Source organism: Choristoneura fumiferana, chromosome 29, assembly GCF_025370935.1.
Source record: "Choristoneura fumiferana chromosome 29, NRCan_CFum_1, whole genome shotgun sequence".
Taxonomy (NCBI): Eukaryota; Metazoa; Arthropoda; class Insecta; order Lepidoptera; family Tortricidae; genus Choristoneura; species Choristoneura fumiferana.
In genome coordinates this window covers 8839793-8863543 of record NC_133500.1, presented here as the reverse complement: position 1 = coordinate 8863543, position 23751 = coordinate 8839793, and the positions used below count along the sequence as shown (strand labels likewise).

At 37.7% G+C, this 23751-nt stretch overlaps 2 protein-coding genes across 4 annotated transcripts; one reads left to right on the top strand and one right to left on the bottom strand.

The window, feature by feature from the left end:
* Positions 1 to 80: 80 nt before the first annotated feature.
* LOC141444374 (prostamide/prostaglandin F synthase-like) lies at positions 81 to 8352 on the top strand. 2 transcript variants are annotated; one of them, XM_074109926.1, is made up of 7 exons: positions 81 to 304; positions 2297 to 2392; positions 2974 to 3082; positions 4050 to 4178; positions 5127 to 5260; positions 6048 to 6119; positions 7456 to 8352. In XM_074109926.1, the coding sequence occupies exons 1-7, from the start codon at positions 245 to 247 to the stop codon at positions 7471 to 7473; spliced, it is 618 nt and encodes a 205-aa protein (XP_073966027.1). In that variant the 5' UTR covers positions 81 to 244; the 3' UTR covers positions 7474 to 8352. The 2 variants fall into 2 exon arrangements, with proteins under 2 accessions (XP_073966027.1, XP_073966028.1); XM_074109927.1 differs by lacking the exon at positions 81 to 304 and adding an exon at positions 475 to 493.
* Positions 8353 to 9218: 866 nt separating this feature from the next.
* Positions 9219 to 20418, bottom strand: LOC141444371 (uncharacterized). 2 transcript variants are annotated; one of them, XM_074109921.1, is made up of 5 exons: positions 20362 to 20418; positions 19744 to 19815; positions 18180 to 18428; positions 14600 to 17262; positions 9219 to 13359 (listed from the first exon to the last, which is right to left on the bottom strand). In XM_074109921.1, exons 1-4 carry the CDS (start codon positions 20371 to 20373, stop codon positions 17239 to 17241), a joined length of 357 nt encoding a protein of 118 aa, XP_073966022.1. In that variant the 5' UTR covers positions 20374 to 20418; the 3' UTR covers positions 9219 to 13359; positions 14600 to 17238. The 2 variants fall into 2 exon arrangements, with proteins under 2 accessions (XP_073966022.1, XP_073966021.1); XM_074109920.1 differs by lacking the exons at positions 18180 to 18428; positions 19744 to 19815; positions 20362 to 20418 and having other exon boundaries at positions 14600 to 14702.
* Positions 20419 to 23751: the final 3333 nt, after the last annotated feature.

Sequence of the window (23751 nt, the reverse complement as noted above, 5' to 3'; positions counted from 1 at the left end):
ATTACCAGCTCAATTTAATTTTATTACACTAATCATTATTTCAATTCGGACTCAATGACTTGTCAATTTGACAGAATAACAAAATTTTTCGTGTAGAAGTTCTTCAAACGGATCAGGGAAACGTTCTTATTTTGGTTGAACCCGGCTCTATGTAAACGCTATTATTCAGATAACAGATTATATTTTACAGTTGCAGCATTGTAAATTATTTTATATTAACAATATTATTACATTTATTAAAAAAATGTCTGTAGACGTCGCAACAATCGGTGCTCAGAAAGTTAAAGGAATTCCTAACGGAGAGGTAATATTATTTTTGCACTTGCATCAGTCGTGGAACTATTTAACAAGCAAACGGCAATATTTTGATTTTCCGCCTTGACACTTTTTAGATTTCCGATATGACATGCTGTGGTATATATTTTTTTCTGAATTTTATACTTGATTGGTAACTATTGTTCATATGCCAGTACTTTGTAATTATTGATTCATGGTAAGTGGAAATGTATCATAATTGGATAGTTACATTAGTTTGCAGTTTCACGAATAGACTTCATAGTCTACGGCAGGGGTTGGCAATTAGTTTTAAGTAGTGTCCGAGAATGCTGTTCAAAATTTTATCAAGGTCCAGGTTTTTTTTTTGTGATAAAGTATTATTTATTAATATGCAAAGAAGTAACAATTATACTGTACAAAATAAGTAGATGGTCTTGGGACTCTTGGGCTAGTTTTACTTGGCACTTGATGATCAACTTTTTCTTGTTAGTGGTTGGTGTAATTACATTCTCCTGAGTCACTCTTTAAATGGTAAGTTTATAGCATTAAAATTTGCCAAGCAAGCAAATTATGTGCTAGTTTTAAGCCCCTTCTATAATTAGTCATCTAATAAGCATGTTAGTATAATGTGAAACAAAATTTCTTCTATTAAACTGTACTACTTTTGTCACCTCGCTGACGGGACAGAATAACAACAATAAATAGTAGATCCACCCATCAACAAAAATTACAGTGCAAAAAAAGCTTGTATTAAAAATGAAATGTTTCACAAAAAAACTTATTCTGTAATAACTTTTCCACCTAAGGATTTTGTTTATTATCTGATCATCGAAATCAGAGTTCAAGAGCAGATTAAATAATCAAATGTTATTAATAACTAATAGTAAATGAGACTAATGACTTTTATCAGCTTTTATCTTTCTACATGTTGTGATTATCTTGCATGTCAATTTGTCCAGAGTTTTTATCTGACATAATCTATTTCCATAGATAAAGAGGTAGAATCCATGGAAAATTCCATTATTTTCTGTTATCCTCTGTAAACATGTTTTTGTTAGTTTACTATAGCGGCTTCCTTATTTGAAATGACCATGGGCAGAAACATACCCACCCACCAACAGAAACAAAAATAAAGTTATGTTAAATACTTGTGATGTATAGATATAATTTAATAATATTGTAAATCTGTTTAAAAAAAATATACCTTGTTGAGTTTCTTGCCGGATTCTTCTCAACAGAGGTTTTTCCGAACTGGTGGTAGATTTTTTTGACATTCATAAGTGCTTGTTTTAGCCTAAATTGAATAAAGATATTTTGACTTTTTAACCAACTTCAAAAAAGGAGGAGGTTCTATGTTCCAATGTTTGTATATTTTTTTTTTTTTTACGTTTGTTCACCGATTACTCAGTCAATTGTGGACCGATTTTCAAAATTCTTTTTTTATTCAAACGAGTATTCTTCTGTGGTGGTCCCATTGTCACCAAGTCAAGATCTGATGATGAAATCCTAGGAAAATCGAGGGCAAACCTCAAATTTTATAGGCACACCTATGGCGATTTTGGCATTTTTAGCATTAAGATGAGCATTTACATTCAGAAAGTATCATTTGGTAACCTGGACCTGATGAAGAAGACCGTAGATGACCAATGTAACTCATCAAAGCTAAGTAATGCTCGCTCGTCTATAAACAATCATGATTAATATACCTAGATAAGCGACTAAGAAGAAGCTTTAAGTTAATGATTCTTTCGAACTGATCTGATGCTGAAGCCAGAACGTAGGCAACGGAAATCTGTTATAAAACTACGTAACTAAGTTGTGTTTGGGCTTAATGGAATTGTTATGAGATGTACTTTGGCTACGAATCACTAAAAACTGAGAAATAAAGATAATTTTTAACAAAAAGTATTTATTATTAAGTAATGCTCAAATCAGGGTGCTCAGTGCCCTGCAGACTGCAGATTCATATTTAACTCTTTGAACAAAAGAACTTGACATGTTCTACATTGTTTATTTTCAGTCCTTGGAATTGAAGAGCTTGTGGCAGGACCAGAATGTGCTGGTAATCTTCTTCCGTCGCTGGGGCTGCATGCTGTGTCGCCTGTGGGCTAAGGAGGTAGCTATCATCATCATCATCATCCCAGCCTATATACGTCCCACTGCTGGGCCCAGTGCAGATTGGGAACTTCACATACATCATTGAATTGTTTCGCAAGTATGTGCAGGTTTCCTCACGATGTTTTCCTTCACCGTAAAGCTCATGGTAAATTTCAAATGTAATTCCGCACAAATTTCGAAAAACTCAGAGGTGCGAGCCGGGGTTGGAACCCACCATCCTCTGCTTGAGAGGCCGTAGGTCAAACCACACGGCCACCATGGCTTCAGGAGGTAGCTATACTGCTTACTAAATCAGCCCTGAACTAATAAGCTTCTATGATAGAAGAAACTTCGTATCAAAAGAACCGTAACAGATAGAAATGCTAAAACATATAAATGATTTTGATTACAAATTAAAGGTGTTCCAATAAACTAATATAAAATTTGTGTGCTTTTTGCTTAAAGGCAGGGCTCTGCTAGAATTGGATTTTTATAAGTACCTACTGTAGTTTACAAATTTGTAGGGAACTCGGTTTGAGCGAAGGGAGTGTTGCACATGTGTTTTTAAATGATCCAATACCGTCATTTTGTGTCTTACAGTTGGGTGAGATAGCTCCAGTACTGAAAAAGCACAACATCAAGTTAGTCGGAGTTGGTGTCGAGGATGCAGGTTCCAAGGAGTTTGTTGATGGAAAGTACTTTGACGGAGGTATGACTTTTTTTTTCTAGTCTTAAGTGCACCTGTGTGACTATGCCAGCCTCATTAAAAGACTATGGCCAAATTCAAACACTTTTGCTATGCCCAGGATTACATATGACCTTACTTGTTTATGTGTATTTATCGGTTATTCTGTTTTTTGTTATTGTTAAGTGTTAATGATTCTAGGTGCAGCTGATAGATAGCGCATTGTTTGTACATGTTTTTTTATGTAGTATCTACTTGGCTTGTTTTTGTTTCATAATAATAAAGTAAGTTACTTAGGATTTTTATGACTTTGATAAATGAATGCGGTTTGTTATTTGTACAACCGCATATTTCTCGATCTGGAATGCACACGAATAGTTGTAAACACCATATAAGTACATGTTAATTAAATAACTGAAAGCTTTAGGCATCCCATTTATTTAAATTGCCTCAATTAATATATAAAATTTTCGTGTCACAGTGTTTGTAACCAAACTCCTCCAAAACGGCTTGACTGATTTTTATGATTTTTTTTTAATTCATATTCGGTAGGTCTGAGAATAGGACGTAAACTATTTTTCATACTTCTACGCGGACGGAGTCGCGGGCAACAGCTAGTATTCTTATAAATATCTTAACTATGTCAAAAAATATTCGTACGTTTTGCTAAGTCCGTAATTCTGCTTGATTTCTAACTCTACTCTAGAAATTCGTACTTGTCAGTTGCACTTTTCCGTTTTTAGAAGAAATTCGAAGCCGACAAAAATTACCAGTAGGTATTTAAAGTTATTTAAATAATATGCAACCGCGTGGGACATTTTATTGGCGTATTTTGTATTTGTAACTTTTAGACTGGGCACAATGAAAAAAAGAATTTAAAAACACAAAACTGTGTTAAAGTGTAATCAATTCTACTCTCTATTCTAAAGAAATTACTTTAAGGCCTGTATTTGTTGACTTTATTAACCATCATACTGTTTCATATTTTCAGAACTCTTCTACGTAGAAGACTTGGCAACGTACCAGAAGCTGGGCTTTAAGAGGTTCAACACTGTCAGCATCGTAACCTCTCTGTTCTGGAAGCAGTCTCGCGACGCCATCTTTAAAGGGCGGGGCATGGGTAAGTCCATGACAACTTTCGATAATTTTCGTCTAGTCAATAGACTTGACAATAAACTGTGACCCTTGGATCTTGGATATTTATACATACATCTATAGTATTTAATATTAGATCGCTTGAGACTTTAGACCCTAAAAAAAACGACCAAATGCGAGATGGACTCATACACAAAAGGTATACAGTAGAGTTCATAAACTTGTAAGCAAAAATTTGATCAAAAATATCTGAACACGCTTCTACGCCGTTGACAATAGAGTCGTGTTCAGATATTTTTGATCAAATTTTTGCTCAGAAGTTTATGAACTCGACTGTACAAGGTATTAATTAACATACTAAAAACCTCAGACAATCCAACAGTCTTGGTTTATTTTTAGTTAGTTTATTGCATTTATTTTCAAGTACCCACTGTGTCAAAAATATTCGTTTGTTTTGCTAATTCAGTAATTCTATTTGATTTTTAACTCTCCACTCTTAATTTGTACCTACTTGTCAGTTGCAATTCGCCGTTTTTTGAAGAAAATCAAATTAGCTGAAAACCGGCCTTTATTTTGGAATAGGCAGAGTTAAAAACGATTTAAAAAAACCACACGCAACCTGCTTTAAAGTAATAATAACGGCCCTGTTCTTTGACTGTATCATGAAGGAAGCTTCTTTGCAAAATTTTAGTTTTCTGGCTCATTATTTGGAGTCATGTGTCAGGACTTTTTTAAATATTTAGATTTGGGTAACTCTAGATAGATAGATCACATTAGTTAACATCTGGGACGCCCCCAGGTCTACACACCGACTGTGTCGGCGACGGTCTACAAAATGGCGGAGCTTTTGTTGTACAAAATGGCCGACTGTCGCATCACTTCGTGCAATTCGGACCGGCCGACCGTTGGCCCAATTCGGACATTCTACAGGTCAAAAATTGAATTTTTTTTTAGTAGATGTTTTGTTGTTTAGGGCTTGGTGGTGATCTGAAGGGTGATTGGGTGCAAACTGGAGGTGCCTTGTTGGTGGAAAAGGGGGGAAATGTGTTAAAGCATTTCGTTCAAACCGGACCAGGTGACCATTATTCTAACCAGGATATACTGAAGGTTGGTATTATACCATAGAATAGATGTTTTCATTAAAACTGCTGTAGAATTGCACTGTATATTTGGGCCAATCAACTTTTTTACCGACACTAATCTGTCCGCAACATTTTTCAAACAATTGCAGATTTTTGTAACTAAACATGTTTTTTCTGTAATTTAATAGATGGTGTACATGAATACATGCCATCCTACGTAAGTAACTTCAACCTATTAAACCGTGAAATATCTTGTTGGAAGTACGATTTTTTGGTAAAGCCAGAGACAATTTTGGTAACGCAGGAGACGCCCAAAGTGTCGGTAAAATAGTTGATTGGCCCATTTATAATTAAACTCTACTAAATGATTTTCCCCGCGTATATTGCAATGAGGGTGTTCTGACAGGTGAGGTGAAATATCGCTAGATGGCGTTAGTAACGTCAGGTCCGTTTGACGCTTGTGTCACATTTGGTATTGATTTCTAGTGGATTTCTACATGTCAGCCAAAACCTGATTTCCAATCAATCTGTATATTTAGATAACTTCACGTTAGTTAGCACGCAGAACAGATGGCCGTTAGGGCCCAAATATTCACGAATAGAGACCGCGGATCGGCAAGAGCAGCGTAGGACAACCACCAACGAGATGGACGGATGACCTGGTTGAAGCTCCGGGTTCATGGTGGATGCAGGCCGCTTACTAGGAGCATATGCGGGAGGTCTATGTCCATCAGTGGACGTCCTACGTCTAATAATTATGATGATGATTGATGTTAGTTTCGTTGCGAAATAATGAAAACCTAATTTTTCAGACCTTTGGCCTAGAGCATGAATACAATGCCGATACTATGGCGAATAAGAAGACAGAAGAAAAAGAATGCACCGTACGTATCCTCTCTTTTTCTATCACTAGCTTTCACCCACTTTGTCCGCGCAGTAATAAATCAAGATTGGTTCCCCTCGTTGCCTCCGAACGAGATGGATGGATGACAGAGGCCGATTGCCTACCGTTTCTGACATTCGCGATCACAATCAAATGACAGATTTTGTATGCGAAAACTGTCGCAGAACGTTAGAAACGTTAGCAAATGGCAGGATGGTCATTTCAGGAAAGTCAGGGAAGCTCAAGGTGGTCAGGGATAGTCAGGGAAAATCAGGGAAATTTGCTAGAAATGCAAAAAGTCAGGAAAAATACTCGTGATTTCCCAAAACTTAGTTCGATATTTTGACACCAGTCGTTTCAGTTCTGGGCGACGTATTATGCTGGGGCCACACTAACGAGAAATGCATTAGTTGCCATAATGTTAACACGACTTAACGCCGTTAACCGACAACGGCATTAACATTGCCGTTTGGCGTTAGGCGATATCAACGCGAGAAAAGAAACGCGATGAATTAATGCGATAAGTTTGTCACGTGCGTCAGTGTGCGCGAGCGGGACCGCACGTGTTTGGCTTTTGAAATACGTACTATGGTTATGGAGTGGAGTAACGTAATTGCTTTTCTCGAGAGTCTGCAAACAGAACCATGTTTTTGGGGTCCGAAACTCAAAAGTTTCAAGAATCGTGGAACGCAAAGTGATGCAAAGTTACAAGTAAAGAAAGGCTTACTGTGTACGATTCCTGTGCATTTGTATCATCCACCATCTTTTTAGGGTTCCGGAGCCAAAATTTCCGTATTTCGTATTTAATCACTTGAGTCGCGCAACCTTTTGTCCCTTGAGCCTCCCTATTGATAGCATTGCCCCCTTTTAGGGTCTCCCCATACCTATCGGGGCGCGGCTTCAGCTGATAAACTAAACAACTCTTTATGCCCGCGCAATAAGAGCGAAAAAAGCATCGAAAAGACTTTTTTCCGTCGGTACACTCGGTTTTTGATCGGTTAAAGCCGATTTCGCGTCGACGGGGTGTGGATACAACTTTAGTTGATGACCCTTTTTCTGGAAGTCACAAAAATGATTGTTATAGGTGGGGCCACCAGAATTGAGGTAACGCACAGGATAACAGCGGGATTTTGACATACACTCATTCATTTTCCTTTTATCCAATCAGTTCTTCATGTAGCTGCGTAAATCATTCACTTCAACTCTCGTGGCACTACCAATATCTGTTTTAGCATCGCAAAAATGTCACTTCAAAATTAATTTGTCAAATAGTTGTCTAATTTTGCGAAGTAGTTAGCAAAAATTAATATCGGTGTCAAACATTTTCCATTTTCCAGCCAGATGCTAAGCCCTAGGCCTTGGCTGATGACGCTAAGGGACCGAGCTCTGGCCCCCATTCACACGATATGGACGGAGCGCCGCTGTAAGCAGACCAGAGTATGATTCAAGACATTACTTGCGTAGTTTAAAGACAAAGGGCCCGAGACACTTGAAAAGGCACGGTGTTGCGTACCATTGACCCTTTTATCGGTGATCAGATGTTTTGGATTCAACGCGTGAGATCTCAAGTAATTACTCAAGTTAAAGCTAACATTGTACAGTACCTACTCTGCGATAAAGATTGCACATCGATCTTCGGAAAAACACAATTGGCTGTTCACGACGATTTCCGAACACTGGCGACCGCCCATCAATCATCGTATTTATTAAGAGACGTTTTATATCAAAAAAATACTGCACCTTTATGGCCTGAATTAGTTTACGTCAAATTAATGACATGTAAACTTCAGATATCTATAGAGAGCTGTTGCAACTACTAGAAAAAGGATGTTCCCCCTTTTTCCTAAAGATGCCATCGTACAATTGTTTTGTTGGGTAAGTTTTGTTGGGTTTCAACAACTCTTTATTATATATTATTATCTAAATGCGTCTGTACTCCATTGCACCTGTACAACGACTGACAAACGTCACATAAGTAGTGTGTGACAACGCTCTACGAAGCTGTAACTAGCAGAGTCCCTTTCCAAAGACCGATGTGCAATCTTTATGGCTGGGTACTGTATGTGTGGTACATTACAGAATGTTTGGTTCCATGTAACTGCGGCATTAACGCCATCAATTGCCATTAATAGAGAATATGCAATTAGACAGATATCGGTCATGGATTATGACGTCATAATGCTACGACGACTAGAAAGTCTATACGAAATTTATTTTTCCCGAAAGGTATGGAATAAAAAAATATTTTATTCGTCATTTGTTTTATTTTCCAGTTTTATATTGTGCGTTTAAGTTTCAAGGAATATTGATATTTACCTGATTACCTGATTAAAAAAAATAGTTTTGAAGGCAGTTTAAGTCTTAAAAGTTTCAGGTTTGATTGCGTATACCTGTTCAAAACGCTTGATTTAGAAAAGCAGCGTCAATGAATACCAAAGGCGGGTGCCTCAACACCGTAAGAGACGCGTTCAATTCTGATTATTAGAATTTGAGAAGTCAATGAAAAAATCTGACATTTGCTCGGACGTATGTATGTACGCTGGGTCTTACGAGGCTAAGTGTAGCCCCTGTTATAAAAGGTCCCATGTACTTACAAAATAATGTACAAGCCCCCTTAATAACATGCCTCAGAAGTAAACACAGTGTAAAATTTTACTGCTCGAAATTACTAAATTAGTAATGTATTGAATCTAATTTACTATCTTCCATCTTAGGATATTTTTATAGTTATGTTTTGGGGTAGGGTATTGTATGGTGTCGGGGAGTCGACTGATAATTTTAAATAATTGAGTCGATCAACTTTTCCCTGTACCGCGTTGCCGTGGTTACGTCCCCTGGACAACTCTTTAAAACTATGAGTTTCTCTATGTTTTCTGAGGTTATAAATTCATAAAGCGTACATTTTTATCGTAGTTACTAGCGTATTATTTAATGGACAATCTCCTAAGCACATTAGGAGCATATATCATAACAGTTTTTTTAAGAAACTCTGTCACTGTTTTCTCTTGGACAACGGACAGAATAACAAACAAGAAAAAGTTGATGGATCCAATCAATGATTTTTTGAGACTATTTTTTATGCGATTTTATGTTTAATACGTTCGAATTTTTACTTCGTTCGTTCCGTTTGTTAAAAAAATAATAATGTAAGTGTGCCATTTGAATCAGAAAACTTTGTTGAAAAAAAAAGGAATATGATAATAATCCCAAATAGTTAGCCATGACATGTACGTTTAAATAAAATTCCTATTCGAGAAATATTGATTGTAGGTATGTAGGTACAGACAAGGGCATAACGTCGTCTAAAATGTCAGACCTCGTTACTTTTTTTCGGAATATTCTTAATAATACGGTATTTGACTATTTTGTATATGTGTTATAAATTAAAACTACACAATGCCTGTTATCGAATAGAAAAACAATTTTTAAGCTACCTTTACAAATAACAAAGTTATAAAGGTTTGAAATTCAAGATTAGACAGAGAAAGACATACTGGCATGTGACGTCACACGCCAGTACCGCCATACTGGCTGCATAGAGAAAAGCGTTTGAGAAAGAGACAGGTATATAGATTTTTCAAAAAATCACTATAAATCCAATTTTCAATCGATTTAAATTTTCTCTTCGCTAAACACTATCTGTATATCTATATTTTCATAATAATATTAAGATATGGCAAAATCAGGAGTTGTCAAATACCGTATTGTATTATTTGTGAAGTTTATTGTGCCCCTGTATTTGATCTTACTGACACTAGCCGCCGATAAATATGTATAAGATACGATCATAGTGTGTGTGTTGTTTTGTACGTATACATCGACCTTACGATTAGCGGCATGGTGTATAGTTATTTTGTTATTTTTCACGTCTTGGTAACGCAGATATACCTGTTTATAAGTTTTATACCCTTGTCCGTACCTATGTACTCATATTTCCTTTTCTTGTTAATTGACTCTTATAATTAACATATACTGAGCGGCAAAAAATCTGGCCCTCAAATGTATGCAGAATCGGTAATTTTGTATGAAGGGTGGGCCAAATTTTGTGCCGTTGAGCAAAATTGGCACAATGTGAAAGATCGAAAGAGATAAGCAACGAGAAGACTGGTTTGTATTCCATTTAATCAAAATCTAAATCTTCTATTTAAATGTTGTTCTAAAATTAAAATGCTTCCGTTATTTTGTACTTATTATAAATTTTTATACTTAAAATAAGTTATATAAGGGTCAATCAACTTTTAAGTGTAGGTATGTTATTCTGTCTCGTAACTAAGGAGACATCCAACAGTGATACACTTTCTTAAAAAATTGTTTGTAATGCTAAGCTCAGCATGCTACAGATGAGCCATGTAGGAATTGCCTTAATACTGTCACAACTCCTAACTTTTAGTGGATTTATACCACATAACATCATACTTTTAATGTAACTCGGGAGACAAGCTACACTAAAAAGTTGATTGATCGATGATTACTTTTGTAAATTATCCCTAGATGGCGCTATCCATTATCAACAACGATCGAATGTCGACCAATAAGAATTGAGATAGCAATGCCATCTAGAGAATGTTGTTGTAATATATCCTTTGAAAACTTGAAAAATTGTAGTCTATTAGAAATAAGAATTTATTATGTACCTATACGTAATACATATCTTGTTACATATTCACGAATTCAATAAAATACACCTTTTATTTTACCGTGTGTTTTTATATTATGAATATGATTATTACTGTACAGTCAACCAATTTGGCTTCTAGGCCACTATAGAACCTTGCCATAGTAAATAGTTTTGGTTTGTCTATAGCAATAGCAATGCTTATTGGATGACGTAAAATGTCACAATGACAGGGTTCTGTAGCAACTGTAGTGGCCCAGGAATCAAATAGATTGGCTGTACATACTTGACAAACATATACATATAATTTACTCTATTTTATCTTATTGGTATATTTGGAAAAGTATATCACAATGATTTACAATAGAAGCTTTCCGCATATGCGGGAAAAACCTACTTTAAGTAAAGCCTTTAGTTCACTTCATCAAGCAATTGGTACAATCGAAGCCAAAGAAATGTTTACACTTCACTCCCTTCTCATTGTCACTTTCTGTTTGAACTTCTACATAATAGTTACGCATAGTAAAATAATATACTGAGATGGTACTAAAGTATCTTACTCAAGTGTAAACATATATTTGACGTCGTCGTACAATCACCCGCACCGATATATGAAAACAAAGCGTGCATAAAAATTTCTGATGCGACTATTTATAAGGCCGGTACGTGTCCGTGTCCAGATATTTTTTCACGCTCCACTGTGGCAGATATTAAGGCAGGTGACTGAACCTACCTATTTATTATTGCAACAAACAGAAAATAAATACCGACGAGAACAAAGCTGAAAACTGGTCCGTTTTTTAGGGTTCCGTAGTCAACTAGGAACCCTTATAGTTTCGCCATGTCTGTCCGTCTGTCCGTCCGTCCGCGGCTTTTCTCAGGGACTATCAATGCTAAAAAGCTGTAATTTTGCACGAATATATATGTAAACTATGCCGACAAAATGGTACAATAAAAAACTAAAAAAATAGACGTAAAGTAGGGGTGTTTTTTTTTCTCATCGAACCCTATAGTGTGGGGTATCGTTGGATAGGTCTTTTAGAACCATTTGGGGTTTGCTAAGACGATTTTTCGATTCATTGATTTTTTTGCGAAACATTCAACTTTAATGTGTAAATTTTCATTAAAATCGAGCGTCCCCCCCTCATAAATCTAAACCGGTTGGTGGAAAAATTTGAAAAAATTCAGGATGGTAGTAAGTATATCAAACTTTCAAGAAAAACTATAACGGCTAAGTTTGCTTGAGAATTATTAGTAGTTTTACTCTTAAATAGCAGCCTAAGGTATAAAATATACCTAAACTTGGAAGATTCCGTATAAAATACGAAATCCTTAATTTTGTAAAATTTTGTTTTACTTCATTTTTTCGTAATGGCTACGGAACCCTATTTTGGGCGTGTCCGACATGCTCTTGGCCGGTTTTTAGATTTAGGGGCTGTTTCACCACCCATTGATTAATTTTATTTGTCGGATAAATATGTGGTGCCGTCTCCGTCAACATGGACGGTACGGTACCTATCACCCGTCAAATAAATTTAATCAATGGATGGTGTAAAAAAGGTCCCACCCTGGTACGCGATTTAGTTTCCATGACTGTAACTTATGGATAATGTGCTCAAATATTTCTTTCTTTCTAAGTGCCACCCTCTTTCAATCTACTCTTTGTCGGATTCTGACGAAAACATCTGCATGGATATCAAATCATCATCAAGCACGGCTGCTACGCCGTTACTGTTATTACCTTCGTGAGTGACGGTCACCCTCATTTTTCCCAACGTCCCCAGCGTCTTCGTTTTCTTAGCAGTCACCCTGCACTTCCCATAATTCGGTGTCAAGTAATACAACGCATCGCTGTCACTGTCGTGGTACACAACCTTGTTGCTTCTGTCAAACGCGAAGTTCAATGGAGTACCAGCACCGAACGCGCCAGCACCCCTTATTTTATCACTGCCATAATCCATCTTATACACTCCGTTCGTCGCTGACTGAGCTAAGTAAACATTACCATGTATATCAGTAGACAAAGAATACATCCCATTCCTTAGTTTGCCTACAGTACCATTCTTTAATCTATATATGGCAGCATCACTCAAAAAATATACATCGCCGAGTTTATCTATGACGAAATCATCTATATTATAGTTCTTTAAAGCAGATATTGCGCTTGAGCGTCCATTTTCAAAAGTGTTTAATCCTGCTGCAGAAAAAATGCTGTAATACAGTTTATTAGTGTATTGCATGTGCCATATAGTCTTGTCTGGAAGACAGTGTAGCTCTGTCGCGTTTAATTTGTGCGAATATTTGTATATGCCCTTAGTGCCAGACAAGTATACGTCTCGATTGTTAGCGTCCACTGCACGGGCAAAGGTGAAGGAAATTCCGGGTATTTCGGAATATATCATGTCATCTAAATTATACATGCCAGTGTGGTCTTTGTCTTGGTGGGTTGCGTAATGGAAATAGATGATGTTTTGGCTCCGGTCGACAGCTAACTGCCCTGATATCTTCTGGCCTCCGAAGAGTCTTGTGCGCCCATAGCAGACCCCGAAGAAGCAGCTGTGGCAGTCTGGTGTGCTCGCCACAAAGGAGGTTAGACAGAGGATCAGGATGAACTTCATGTTTGGTCCTGAAAATTATGAATCGTTTGTACAGACTGCATTATATCTGCTACAGCGGAGCGCGCAAATATTTGACACGTCCTACCGGCCCTAGACATAAAGTCAACATCATCATCATCTCAGCCTATATACGTCCCAATGCTGGGCACAGGCCTCCTCTCAGAATGAGAGGGCTTGGGCCATAGTTCCCACGCGGGCCCAGTGCGGATTGTAAAAAAGCCGTGGAGGCCTAGTGGTTTGTAACAAAAACCGTGGTGGCCTATTCGTCCTATCGCCTCTCAAGCAGAGGATCGTGAGTTCAAACCTCGGCTCGCACCTCTGAGTTTTTCGAAATTCATGTGCGAAATTACATTGGTTTACCACGAGCTTTACGGTGAAGAAAAACATCGTGAAACCTGCACAACCCTTCGAAGTTATTCAATGGTGTGTATGAGATATAGAGTCGTATTAGATATTTGTACATACTTTGTTGTGTCAGATATTGGTGATGGTGACTGTACAGGCAAGGTCAAAATACATCTCATAATTTTATAGAAAAGTAATAGCAACAAGGTGGTAACAAAGTAAAGTGAAACCAGAAAAACCAGAAAAAGAGACCAGCACTAGTAGTGTAGTAGGGGTAGTGCTGCTGCTTAAGTAGCATAGTAGAAATAAGCAACCTGAGATATGTTAAGTATGCATAGAAAAATTCGTGTCTAGATTCCTGTCCAGCAGTGGTGTAGGGGTTATAGCACGCAGCACGGATTGCTGAGGACCTGGGTTCGATTCCCAGTGCTGGTCCCTTTTTATGGTTTTTCTGTGCATCCATGTCTCAGTTTGTATTTTCGATATGGTTTCACGGGATACCCGTAAAAGTTCAAAATTGGAGTTGAAATAAAAAATACAAAAAGACCAAAAAACCAGTCATAAGATAATACTTTTTACGAGTCTCGTTTTGGAATTGTTTTATGGTCTCATCTACACATTATTGCATCATAAATTACTTTGCTGGTAGATTTTCTCCACAGAACTAACAAGAAGAATACAATTATATAGAGCCATGAATTAAAATAAAAAGGTGAATAGACCATGAAATGAAATGGTAGGTAAGTATATCAAGGAGTAAAACTAAACAGGTCAGGCATCAGTTTTGAACAGTTCTTTACACACAGCTGGCTTTTCAGCCATATGCGCGGTATATTTATCATCTTATTATTAGTTCTTTGATTCTCTTTAGACCTAACTAGTTGTATGAAAACAATAACTTACCCTGTCCGAGTCACACAAAAGTTTTTACAACACTGATATTGCCAGAGTTGATTTGATTGGAACCATATCGCTTGCTAGGGTCAATGGTCAGCTATAACGAATAAAAGGTCAATAGATGTTTTCATGTATTTTATTACTAAATATAATATTCAGATAATAAGAAATCAAGGCTAAATTACTATATAAGTATAATCTCCTTTTTGTTAGAGTAAGAATGAAGGTGTTTGAACCAAATTATTTATACAATCAGTTGTCGAGAGTTAGTTTTGTTAGACATCAGAAGCAGCATTCACTTATCTGTCGTGTTATGTTATCAGGGCCGTCTTTCATCTATTAGAGGCCCTGGGCACTAGTGGGCACAACATGCTGCATGCATTCGGTAGGCCTAATTTTCAGGCCGGAGTTGAGTAGCTATCGGTTATCGTTTGGTATTGGAGTAGGGACCAGGAGGCCCCAATCCAACGCGGGGCCCTGGGCACGTGCCTAGTGTGCCCAGTGGTGAAGAGGGGCCTGTGTGTTATGATGCTCTGTCTCTCTCTCTCTCTCTCTCTACAGCTTTGATGCGACACAACACAAGCCACAACACACTGCATCAGATAAATATGAACGCAACCATATAAAATGTATGAAACCGGAGGGACTACATCCGATATTCGAAAATCGAAGTTCGTATCGTACCGACCCTCTCGCTCTCGTATTAAATAGTATAAGTGTCAGAGGGACCGCACGACACGAACTTCGAGTTTCGTAGTAGCCCTGCTGTACCGTTCTGATGCGTAACGACACAACTCGACAGATAAATGTGAATCGAGTTGAATGTGAAGGCTGCTCAGGGCTCACACTTCATATTTTAATTAACTTAATAGATTCAATATTTTATTTAGAAAATTATATAAACAGATTGTCAGTACAAAAAAATCTTAAACTAGATCACAACTTTAGTTAAATATAAAAAAATACAGTCGAATTGTGAACATTCTCCTTTTTCATATTCAGTCTAGAAAAATATATGACTACTGGTTGTCTTAGACTTGCCTATGACCATCTCCCCTCCCCCATGAATCCGCCCAGTGGCACAGGGCTTCCATTGAAGAACTGTCTTCTTACAATATGCCAATGGTATCCGCAAGTCTTTTTCATAATTAACTAATTACAAATAATAATCCTGAACCTATCTAAAATTCATTGCTCAAGTTGATTTTCGATAAAAATAGGAACGGGTTCACATCTCGCATAATAATCAGTTGTACGAAATACATATTCATACAGTTATCGCAGAAACATTTTTAACTGAATGATACTTTGGCATAATTTTATACCTACTTACTTATCATACCTAACTGTCATGTCCCATAATATCGCCAATTTTAATTTCGCTTAATTGTATATAGCAGAATACAAGTTCCGCTTAATGAAGGCGCTTTTCAACCCTCTGCGCAAGGATGTGTTGCGAGCAATGTGTTTTTCATGAACTAATATTAGATTTTCCCACTAACGTCGATAAGCCAAAGGCTACTAGAAGCACAGGGAAGCTTAAAGTTCCATCTTACAGACTGGCTAAAACCAAAAAGTCGTTTCTGGGAAATTGCATACGTTTTCATAATAAAATTCCAAAAAATATTATAAATGAAGCAGATACAAAAATCAGATCTATTGTCAAGAAGACATTCATTTAATAATATTGTAAAACTGTTTAAAAAATATACCTCGTTGAGTTTCTTGCCGGATTCTTCTCAACAGAGGTTTTTCCGAACCGGTGGTAGTTTTTTTTTGACATTCATAAGTGCTTGTTATAGCCTAAATTGAATAAAGATATTTTGACTTTGACTTTGACTTTGAATAGGATCGCTTCATTTACCTCGCTTCGCTCCACTCAGCTGTTTCCAATAGAGCGGTACTGTGCAGTGCGAGGATAGGCAAATGGCAAATGAAGCCTTTCTATTGGTTCATGAAAAACAATTCCTCGCAACACATTCCTGTTGGAAACGCGGCCTTATTATGGCATATCCATAGCATAATAGGTTTATACGAATTGAGAATTCGAAATTCTGTGAAATGATGATTCTGCCAAACGAAATTATGAGAATGGATTTTATGCAACATATAGGTAAAATTTGGCCCACTCTACACATACAAAATTACCTAAGACTGCATAAATTGCATTGATGCGAAACGAAATTATGAGAATGGATTTTATGCAACATATAGGTAAAATTTGGCCCACTCTACACATACAAAATTACCTAAGACTGCATAAATTGCATTGATGCGAAACGAAATTATGAGAATGGATTTTATGCAACATATAGGTAAAATTTGGCCCACTCTACACATACAAAATTACCTAAGACTGCATAAATTTGAGAGCCACATTTTTTAATAATGAATTAAATAGCAACGTCAGCAGGGCTACTACGAAACTCGAAACTCGAACTTCGTGTCGTGCGGTCCCTCTGACACTTATACTATTTAATACGAGAGCGAGAGGGGCGGTGCGATACGAACTTCGAGTATCGAGTTTCGTAGTAGCCCTGCAGTTTTGTTTTCAAACAAATAAACACTTAAATTTAAACTATACCTTCCGTCGTGAGTTATATAAGTAAGCAGGTACCTTATTAATATTGTAACCATCTCAGCCATTAACTTTCGTCATACTCGTTAACCTGAAACATAATTAAGAGCGTGTAGTATGGCAATTGGTCACTTTAACATATTAGCAGTAACACAGTAGTTTACTGCTACATAAACGCATATTGCTTGTATCAGCGACAATGCTACTGTATATAATCTAAGGTAATTACAATAAACGGGGTCTTGGATACAACCATCTTAAGGGTTTCATTCTGCTCCCCTGCGCTACCACGCTGCCCATCTCCACCTAGCAATTACATTATTGCAAGCGCTATATCAGAATAGGGGGCTCCTTGAAGTTTTATAAGAGAATAGAAGTAAAACAGATGGGGGCTCCGGGGGGCCCTAAACTACACAGCTCATGAGACCCACCCGACACCCGACCATCACCGCCCCGACTTTCGGCGTCGACTCGTTGGCGACAGGTGGTCCTCGGGTGGACGCCGCGTTGACAACGAGTGGACCTCGCGTGGTCCACGATTTTCCTAGTAGTCACTATGGCGGCGAGCAGCGGGCTGTCACCGAGTGGACCTCGCGTGGTCCACGATTTTCCTAGTAGTCACTATGGCGGCGAGCAGCGGGCTGTCACCGAGTGGACCTCGCGTGGTCCACGATTTTCCTAGTAGTCACTATGGCGGCGAGCAGCGGGCTGTCACCGAGTGGACCTCGCGTGGTCCACGATTTTCCTAGTAGTCACTATGGCGGCGAGCAGCGGGCTGTCACCGAGTGGACCTCGCGTGGTCCACGATTTTCCTAGTAGTCACTATGGCGGCGAGCAGCGGGCTGTCACCGAGTGGTCCACTCGCCGTCCGCGCGTGGCCACCTCGCGTGGCTACGGAGTTGATTTAGCGAGCGCATACCCATACAAATCTATACTAACGATCGGTCGGGTGCCGGGTGGCTGTAATGAGCTGTGACCTTTATGGTAAAGACAGTATTGTATACATACCTGTAAACTAGTTATTTCACTGTCAGTATTGACCAACAGTTCCGACAAATACTGTGTGACGTGGTCCTCCCTGTCCACGACATCGTCGTCGTCGGTTTTAGTCTTAAAGTTGTAGAAAACTCGCTCGGTCTCTGTCTCGCTCGTAGGGTCTTTGCGGTCCTGTCTCTGTCCCACATCGCTCTCTAGATTGTATAGCTGATCTGGCAGACCGGCTTCGTGCTCGCGATGAGCTAACCCAAATGCATAAGGCTGTAAAATTAGACAAATTAAAAAAAAACGGCCGAGAGTGAGTCGGTGCGTAACCGAGGGTTCTGTAGTAGGCACAAATAGCATGCAAGTTCGAATGGCGTTCTAAGGAAGGCGATAGTAATGAACTAAAAACAATTCCAACCTTTTTTTTTTAGACAGGCAAAATATCGCTCGATGACGTTAGTATTGTTTATCGGTATCCTGCAGGAATTATGCAATTTTCCGCGTTAAAAACTATTCTATGTCCTTCTCGGGGTATCAAACTATTTCCATACCAAATTTCGTCTAACTCGATTCAGCTGTTTAAGCGTGAAGAGGTAACACAGAGTGGGGAATGCAGTCGCATACTCGTAAAGCGTAACGTTACTGGCCCTGAACTACGAAGTGTAAAATTCTAACTGACGCCTATATTATTTAATACGAGAGTAAGAAGGATGGTACGATATGTACTTCAATTTTCGTAGTAGCTCCCTTGGGTGGGGCTCTTAACCGCCGTTTCCCGTGCGCTACCTACCGCCGTTTCCCGTGCGTTACCTACCGACGTTTCCCGTGCGTTACCTACCGCCGTTTTGCGTGCGTTACCAAAATTGACTGATTTAAAATTTGACGAACTGAACAACGAACAAAGCCAAGCATAGAACCAAACATTGTTGTAACTATCATTTTTTAGGGAACGTTCTAGCAAATTCTCGTCAAAATTCATATTCACGATGGTGTCGGACGGGTGCTCGGCAAAAAACTCGACGCAAATTTACCATCAGTTCGCTTGACTGCTCGCTTGGAACGCTCGCGAGAATGTTCGCTAAAACGCTCCTGATTTTGTGAGCTTCAACCTGTAATTAACATTCGTTAGAATGCTCATTACTAGTGAATGCTCAAGTTTATCAGCACCTTTAGATTTTCGTAACACACGGGATATAGGGGTAAACCTTGGCTTATCGGTGATACTTGGTAATTCGGTGATACTTGGTTATTCGGTGATACCTACTTGGTAATTGAGTGATACTGCTTTATTATAATTACGCTGAGCTCACAGTAGTAAAATTTAAGCAATTAAATCGCTGCCAACCCAATCGCAAGCATCAAAAACTGAGAGCTGCCATAGATTTTATAGATTGCATTTTCTCAGTGTGAGATCTGTGTAAGATAAAATAAAGCAGTAGGTATCACCGAATTGTCAAGTATCATCGATAAGCCAAGTATCACTGAATTACCAAGTATCACAAGCCAACGTTTGCCCTGGCGGTTTAGATGCTTCAAAGCACCACCCAACTTTATCGACATGGTGTAAACCCTTGGATATTTTGAGGCTTACTTCTGAGTAGTACTCGGCGAGTCTAGCATGGGTAGCGACGATGACCAAGGCAATCGTCACCTCTAGCACGGTCTGCGAACCAAAACATAATTAATTAATATCATAGTAATTAACATACGAGTATATTATACGAGCTATTCAATTCCACCACCTATGGTAAACAATCAAAATATAAGGCTTTTAAATTGTAATTAGAGTTTTAAACAAAAAAAATATTGATATCTCTTTAGCTGTATTTAAAATAATAAAATAAGATAAAATATTTAGAATAAAATAAAATAAAAAAATTAAATTAAATAAATAAATAAATATTGTTCGTTTTTGCTGACTACTTCTGATTACAATTAACTATCATTTCACTCATTAAAACTATGTAAAATTTATAATAAAATGTATCATGAAAACATATATTTTTTCTATTTATTTAATCAGGCAATTTTTAAAAATTCTGACACTTGCCAAGTCCGACCGCAATCCTGGCAAACGGCCAAAAATCCTGACATGTCGGGACTAATCTTGACGTTAGGCAACACTACACGGGAAGAGATGGGTCCTATTCTAAAACCGGCCACAACACGAACTAGGATTATAATGAACGATATTAAATAAAATATTTACCATTAGATCCATGTAGTTGGTTTACCAACGCTCAAAGAACAGTAAATTGTAACCGGATGGGCAGCCCAACGTGGTAACGTCAAGTGAGAATCGCCTTTGCTCCCAGAGTTCCGTGTTTATTAAAATTAAAACCATAATATAAACAACAACTGGGATAGTTAAAGAAACATCGCTACAGGTAAAGTTTAGTTCAATTTTTAACCCCGACGCAAAAAGAGGGATGTTATAAGTTTGACCGCTATGTGTGTTTGTGTGTCTGTCTTTGGCACCGTAGCTCTTAAACTGGTAAATCGATTTGAATGCGGTTTTATATTTGAAACAAGGTTTTCTAGCGATGGTTCTTAGACATGTTTCATCACAATCGGTTCAGCCGTTTTTGAGATATTGAACTTTGAAGTGATAAAGTCGGGGGTTTTACAACTTTTTTCATTCTATTGATATAAAAATATATACTAGTCAAAATAAAATAAGAGCTAGGTACTTGAGTTTCATCGGTGAAATTAAATTAAAAATATGGTCATTATAAGTGCTTAGGGATATTTTTATTCCTAAATAGTTTCGAACATCAATATTGGCATATTACCTACTACTGAGTCAAAATATCAAATTTGTTTAGGAATAATGCATATTCTAAGACTTTCATAAAAAGTTCTTCATTAGTTTTCATTTTCAATTAAACTGTGTGGTCCATTCTTTCTTGAGTAGTATCTATGTATAGCAAAAGTGTGCGCGTGTAATGTATGTATGTTTGTTACTAGTATACGTAGATTATCGAACCGAGAACATTGGAAGAAATACGACTTGCAAAATTTATTTCAGACACAAATATCCTGATTGGCGAAACTAAATAAAAGCATGTAATAAAAAAGGTTATAATTTCGAAATAACAGACGTTTGTCCTATACCTTTCGTCTGCCGTGTCACGGATCCGTCCAGGCCACGCCCCCAATGTAATGTGTACCTAATGGTTACGTAATTAGAGTCCAATTTTCTTCGGATCCGTCACGGGCCCCCCCAATGTAATTTGAACCTAAAAACTTCCTAATTAGAATCCAACTTTCTTCTTTCTTTTTGAATACCTAAAACATACCTACGGCATACCAAAGGTTTTCAAAGTCAAAGTCAAAATATCTTAGTCCGGAAAAACCTCAGAAAAAGATGAGAAGAAGTCGACAAGAAACTCAGGTATTTTTTTTAAACAAATTTACAATGTAATTTTAACACAGAATAAATAAATGAACCATTGGGTAGTCATGGAAACCCTTCTAAATGAACCCTGAAAATACTGTCCACACTGAAGTTACTTTGTTTTCTGTTATGGAATAATCAGGTTGCTTCCGTATGTGATGAGAATATTTCGATTATTGTGATTAAATTTTTATTGTGTAGGTACAGTTAGCGTCAAAAACTAAGGTAGGTAGAGTCAAACAAACTGATTCATGTACCAGGGTGGAACCTGTTTTTTTACTAGCCTGCAATAGTGTCCCACTGCTGGGCAAATGCATCTCCTCTTGATCTCCACACCTCCCGGAACCTTTTATTAATATTTTTTTTTACCAGTACGACGTATTTTGCCAATGTCGACGTAGAGACATTACACACATGAGGAGGCTGTTCGGTTTATGAAAATTTTGATTTTTGGGGGAGGATCAGACGGGAACCTAAAACAAATAACAAAATGTTATGGACGGCACACAGACAACAAAAGACGATTAAAATTATTTTTATTATTAATAATTAATTTCACTATGATGTCTTTGACAAAAGTATGGGATGTCAACATGACAACATGACATTAGTCCCAAACCCTTCCGTTCTGAGATGAGGCCTGCAGTGCTCTGCAGTGGGACGTATACCGGATATCTTTATATTGTTTGGGAATATTTCAGTAGTACATATAGATCAATGTATGGATATTTGTTAATCACAATTAAAAAAATCTAGAATTATTCTCGCTGAAACATTGAAAGAATTGGGTAGTTTAAAGGTAAAAAGAAATATTGAATTTAGTCCATCAGTTAGGTACATTATTTGACGAGTATTTTTTCTTTTCTCGATCAAATAAAAAATAAAAAAAATTGACAGATGAAGCGCGTCAAAGTCTGGAAGTGGGAACGTGGCATCACTCCTTAGTAAAAAAACCGGCCGAGAGCGTGTCGGACACGCACGAAATAGGGTTCCGTAGCCATTACGAAAAAAATAAGGAAGTAATATTTTTCTAAGGATTTCGTATTTTGTACGCAATATTCCAAGTTCTATACCTTAGGCTGCTATTTACTCTTAAACTAGTAATAATTCTCAAGAAAACTTAACCGTTATAGTTTTCCTTGTAAGTTTGATATACTACCACCGTCCTGTTTTTTTTTAATTTTTCCACCCACCGGTTTAGACTTTAGAGGGGGGGGGGGGGACGCTCGATTTTAATGAAAATTTGCACTTTGAAGTTGAAAATATTGTTTTTTATTTTACCACTTTGTCGGCGTGACTGATTTGTATATTCATGCCAAATAACAGCTTTCTAGTAGGTACATAACGGTCTTTGAGCATAGCCGCAGACAGATACAGATTGACAGACAGACGGACAGACATGGCGAAACTATAAGGGTTCCTAGTTGACTACGGAACCCGAAAAAGGAAACAAGTCTTACTATTATTTTGTAATACTTCCCTATATCCAAATTCATGGCTCAATTTAGCCTTCAATTTGTAACAAACAGAATCGCTTGCGCATTACAATTATTACTTTAAAATTCCTCGAAGGGCTCACAAAAGCTAAGGTCAGTTCTATTAAGATTCTTGCTTTGCCTCTCTTTGCGTCTTTGTCTAACTGAGCTAATAGAAAAGAGACACTGATTGACGAGCTAAAATACGTGCTGGTCACTCGACATTAGGCATGTGCAAGTTTGATATGTCATCGATTAGAAAAAGTATCGATATTATCGTTGTACTTTTTTCGATATATCGATTTATTTTATGATGTTTTCATCGTGGTATAAGTTAATAATTAACAGTACCTTAGTGTAAGTTTTTGGTTACAAAATACGTCTCGATCGCGTTCGCGTTAAAATCTCAATTTGTATGGAAACACGAACATCGCAAACTTTCCGCTAGAGGCGCTGTTCGTGTTTGCATAGGGCACTGTTAATTGAACCGAAATCAAGTTAAGTTCATAACCCTAATCACAGCTGTTGAAATATTTCGAGATTTTACCCGATTCCCCTGAAATTTGGAGACAAAAAGTAGACTATGTGTATTCCGGATCCAGATATCCATGCCCTTTTAGCGTAAAGGAGTAACAAACACACACACACACACACACACACACATACCCGTACACACTCACACAAGAGGGATTTTACAAAGGTATTTAGGGTATTTATTGAAGCAGTA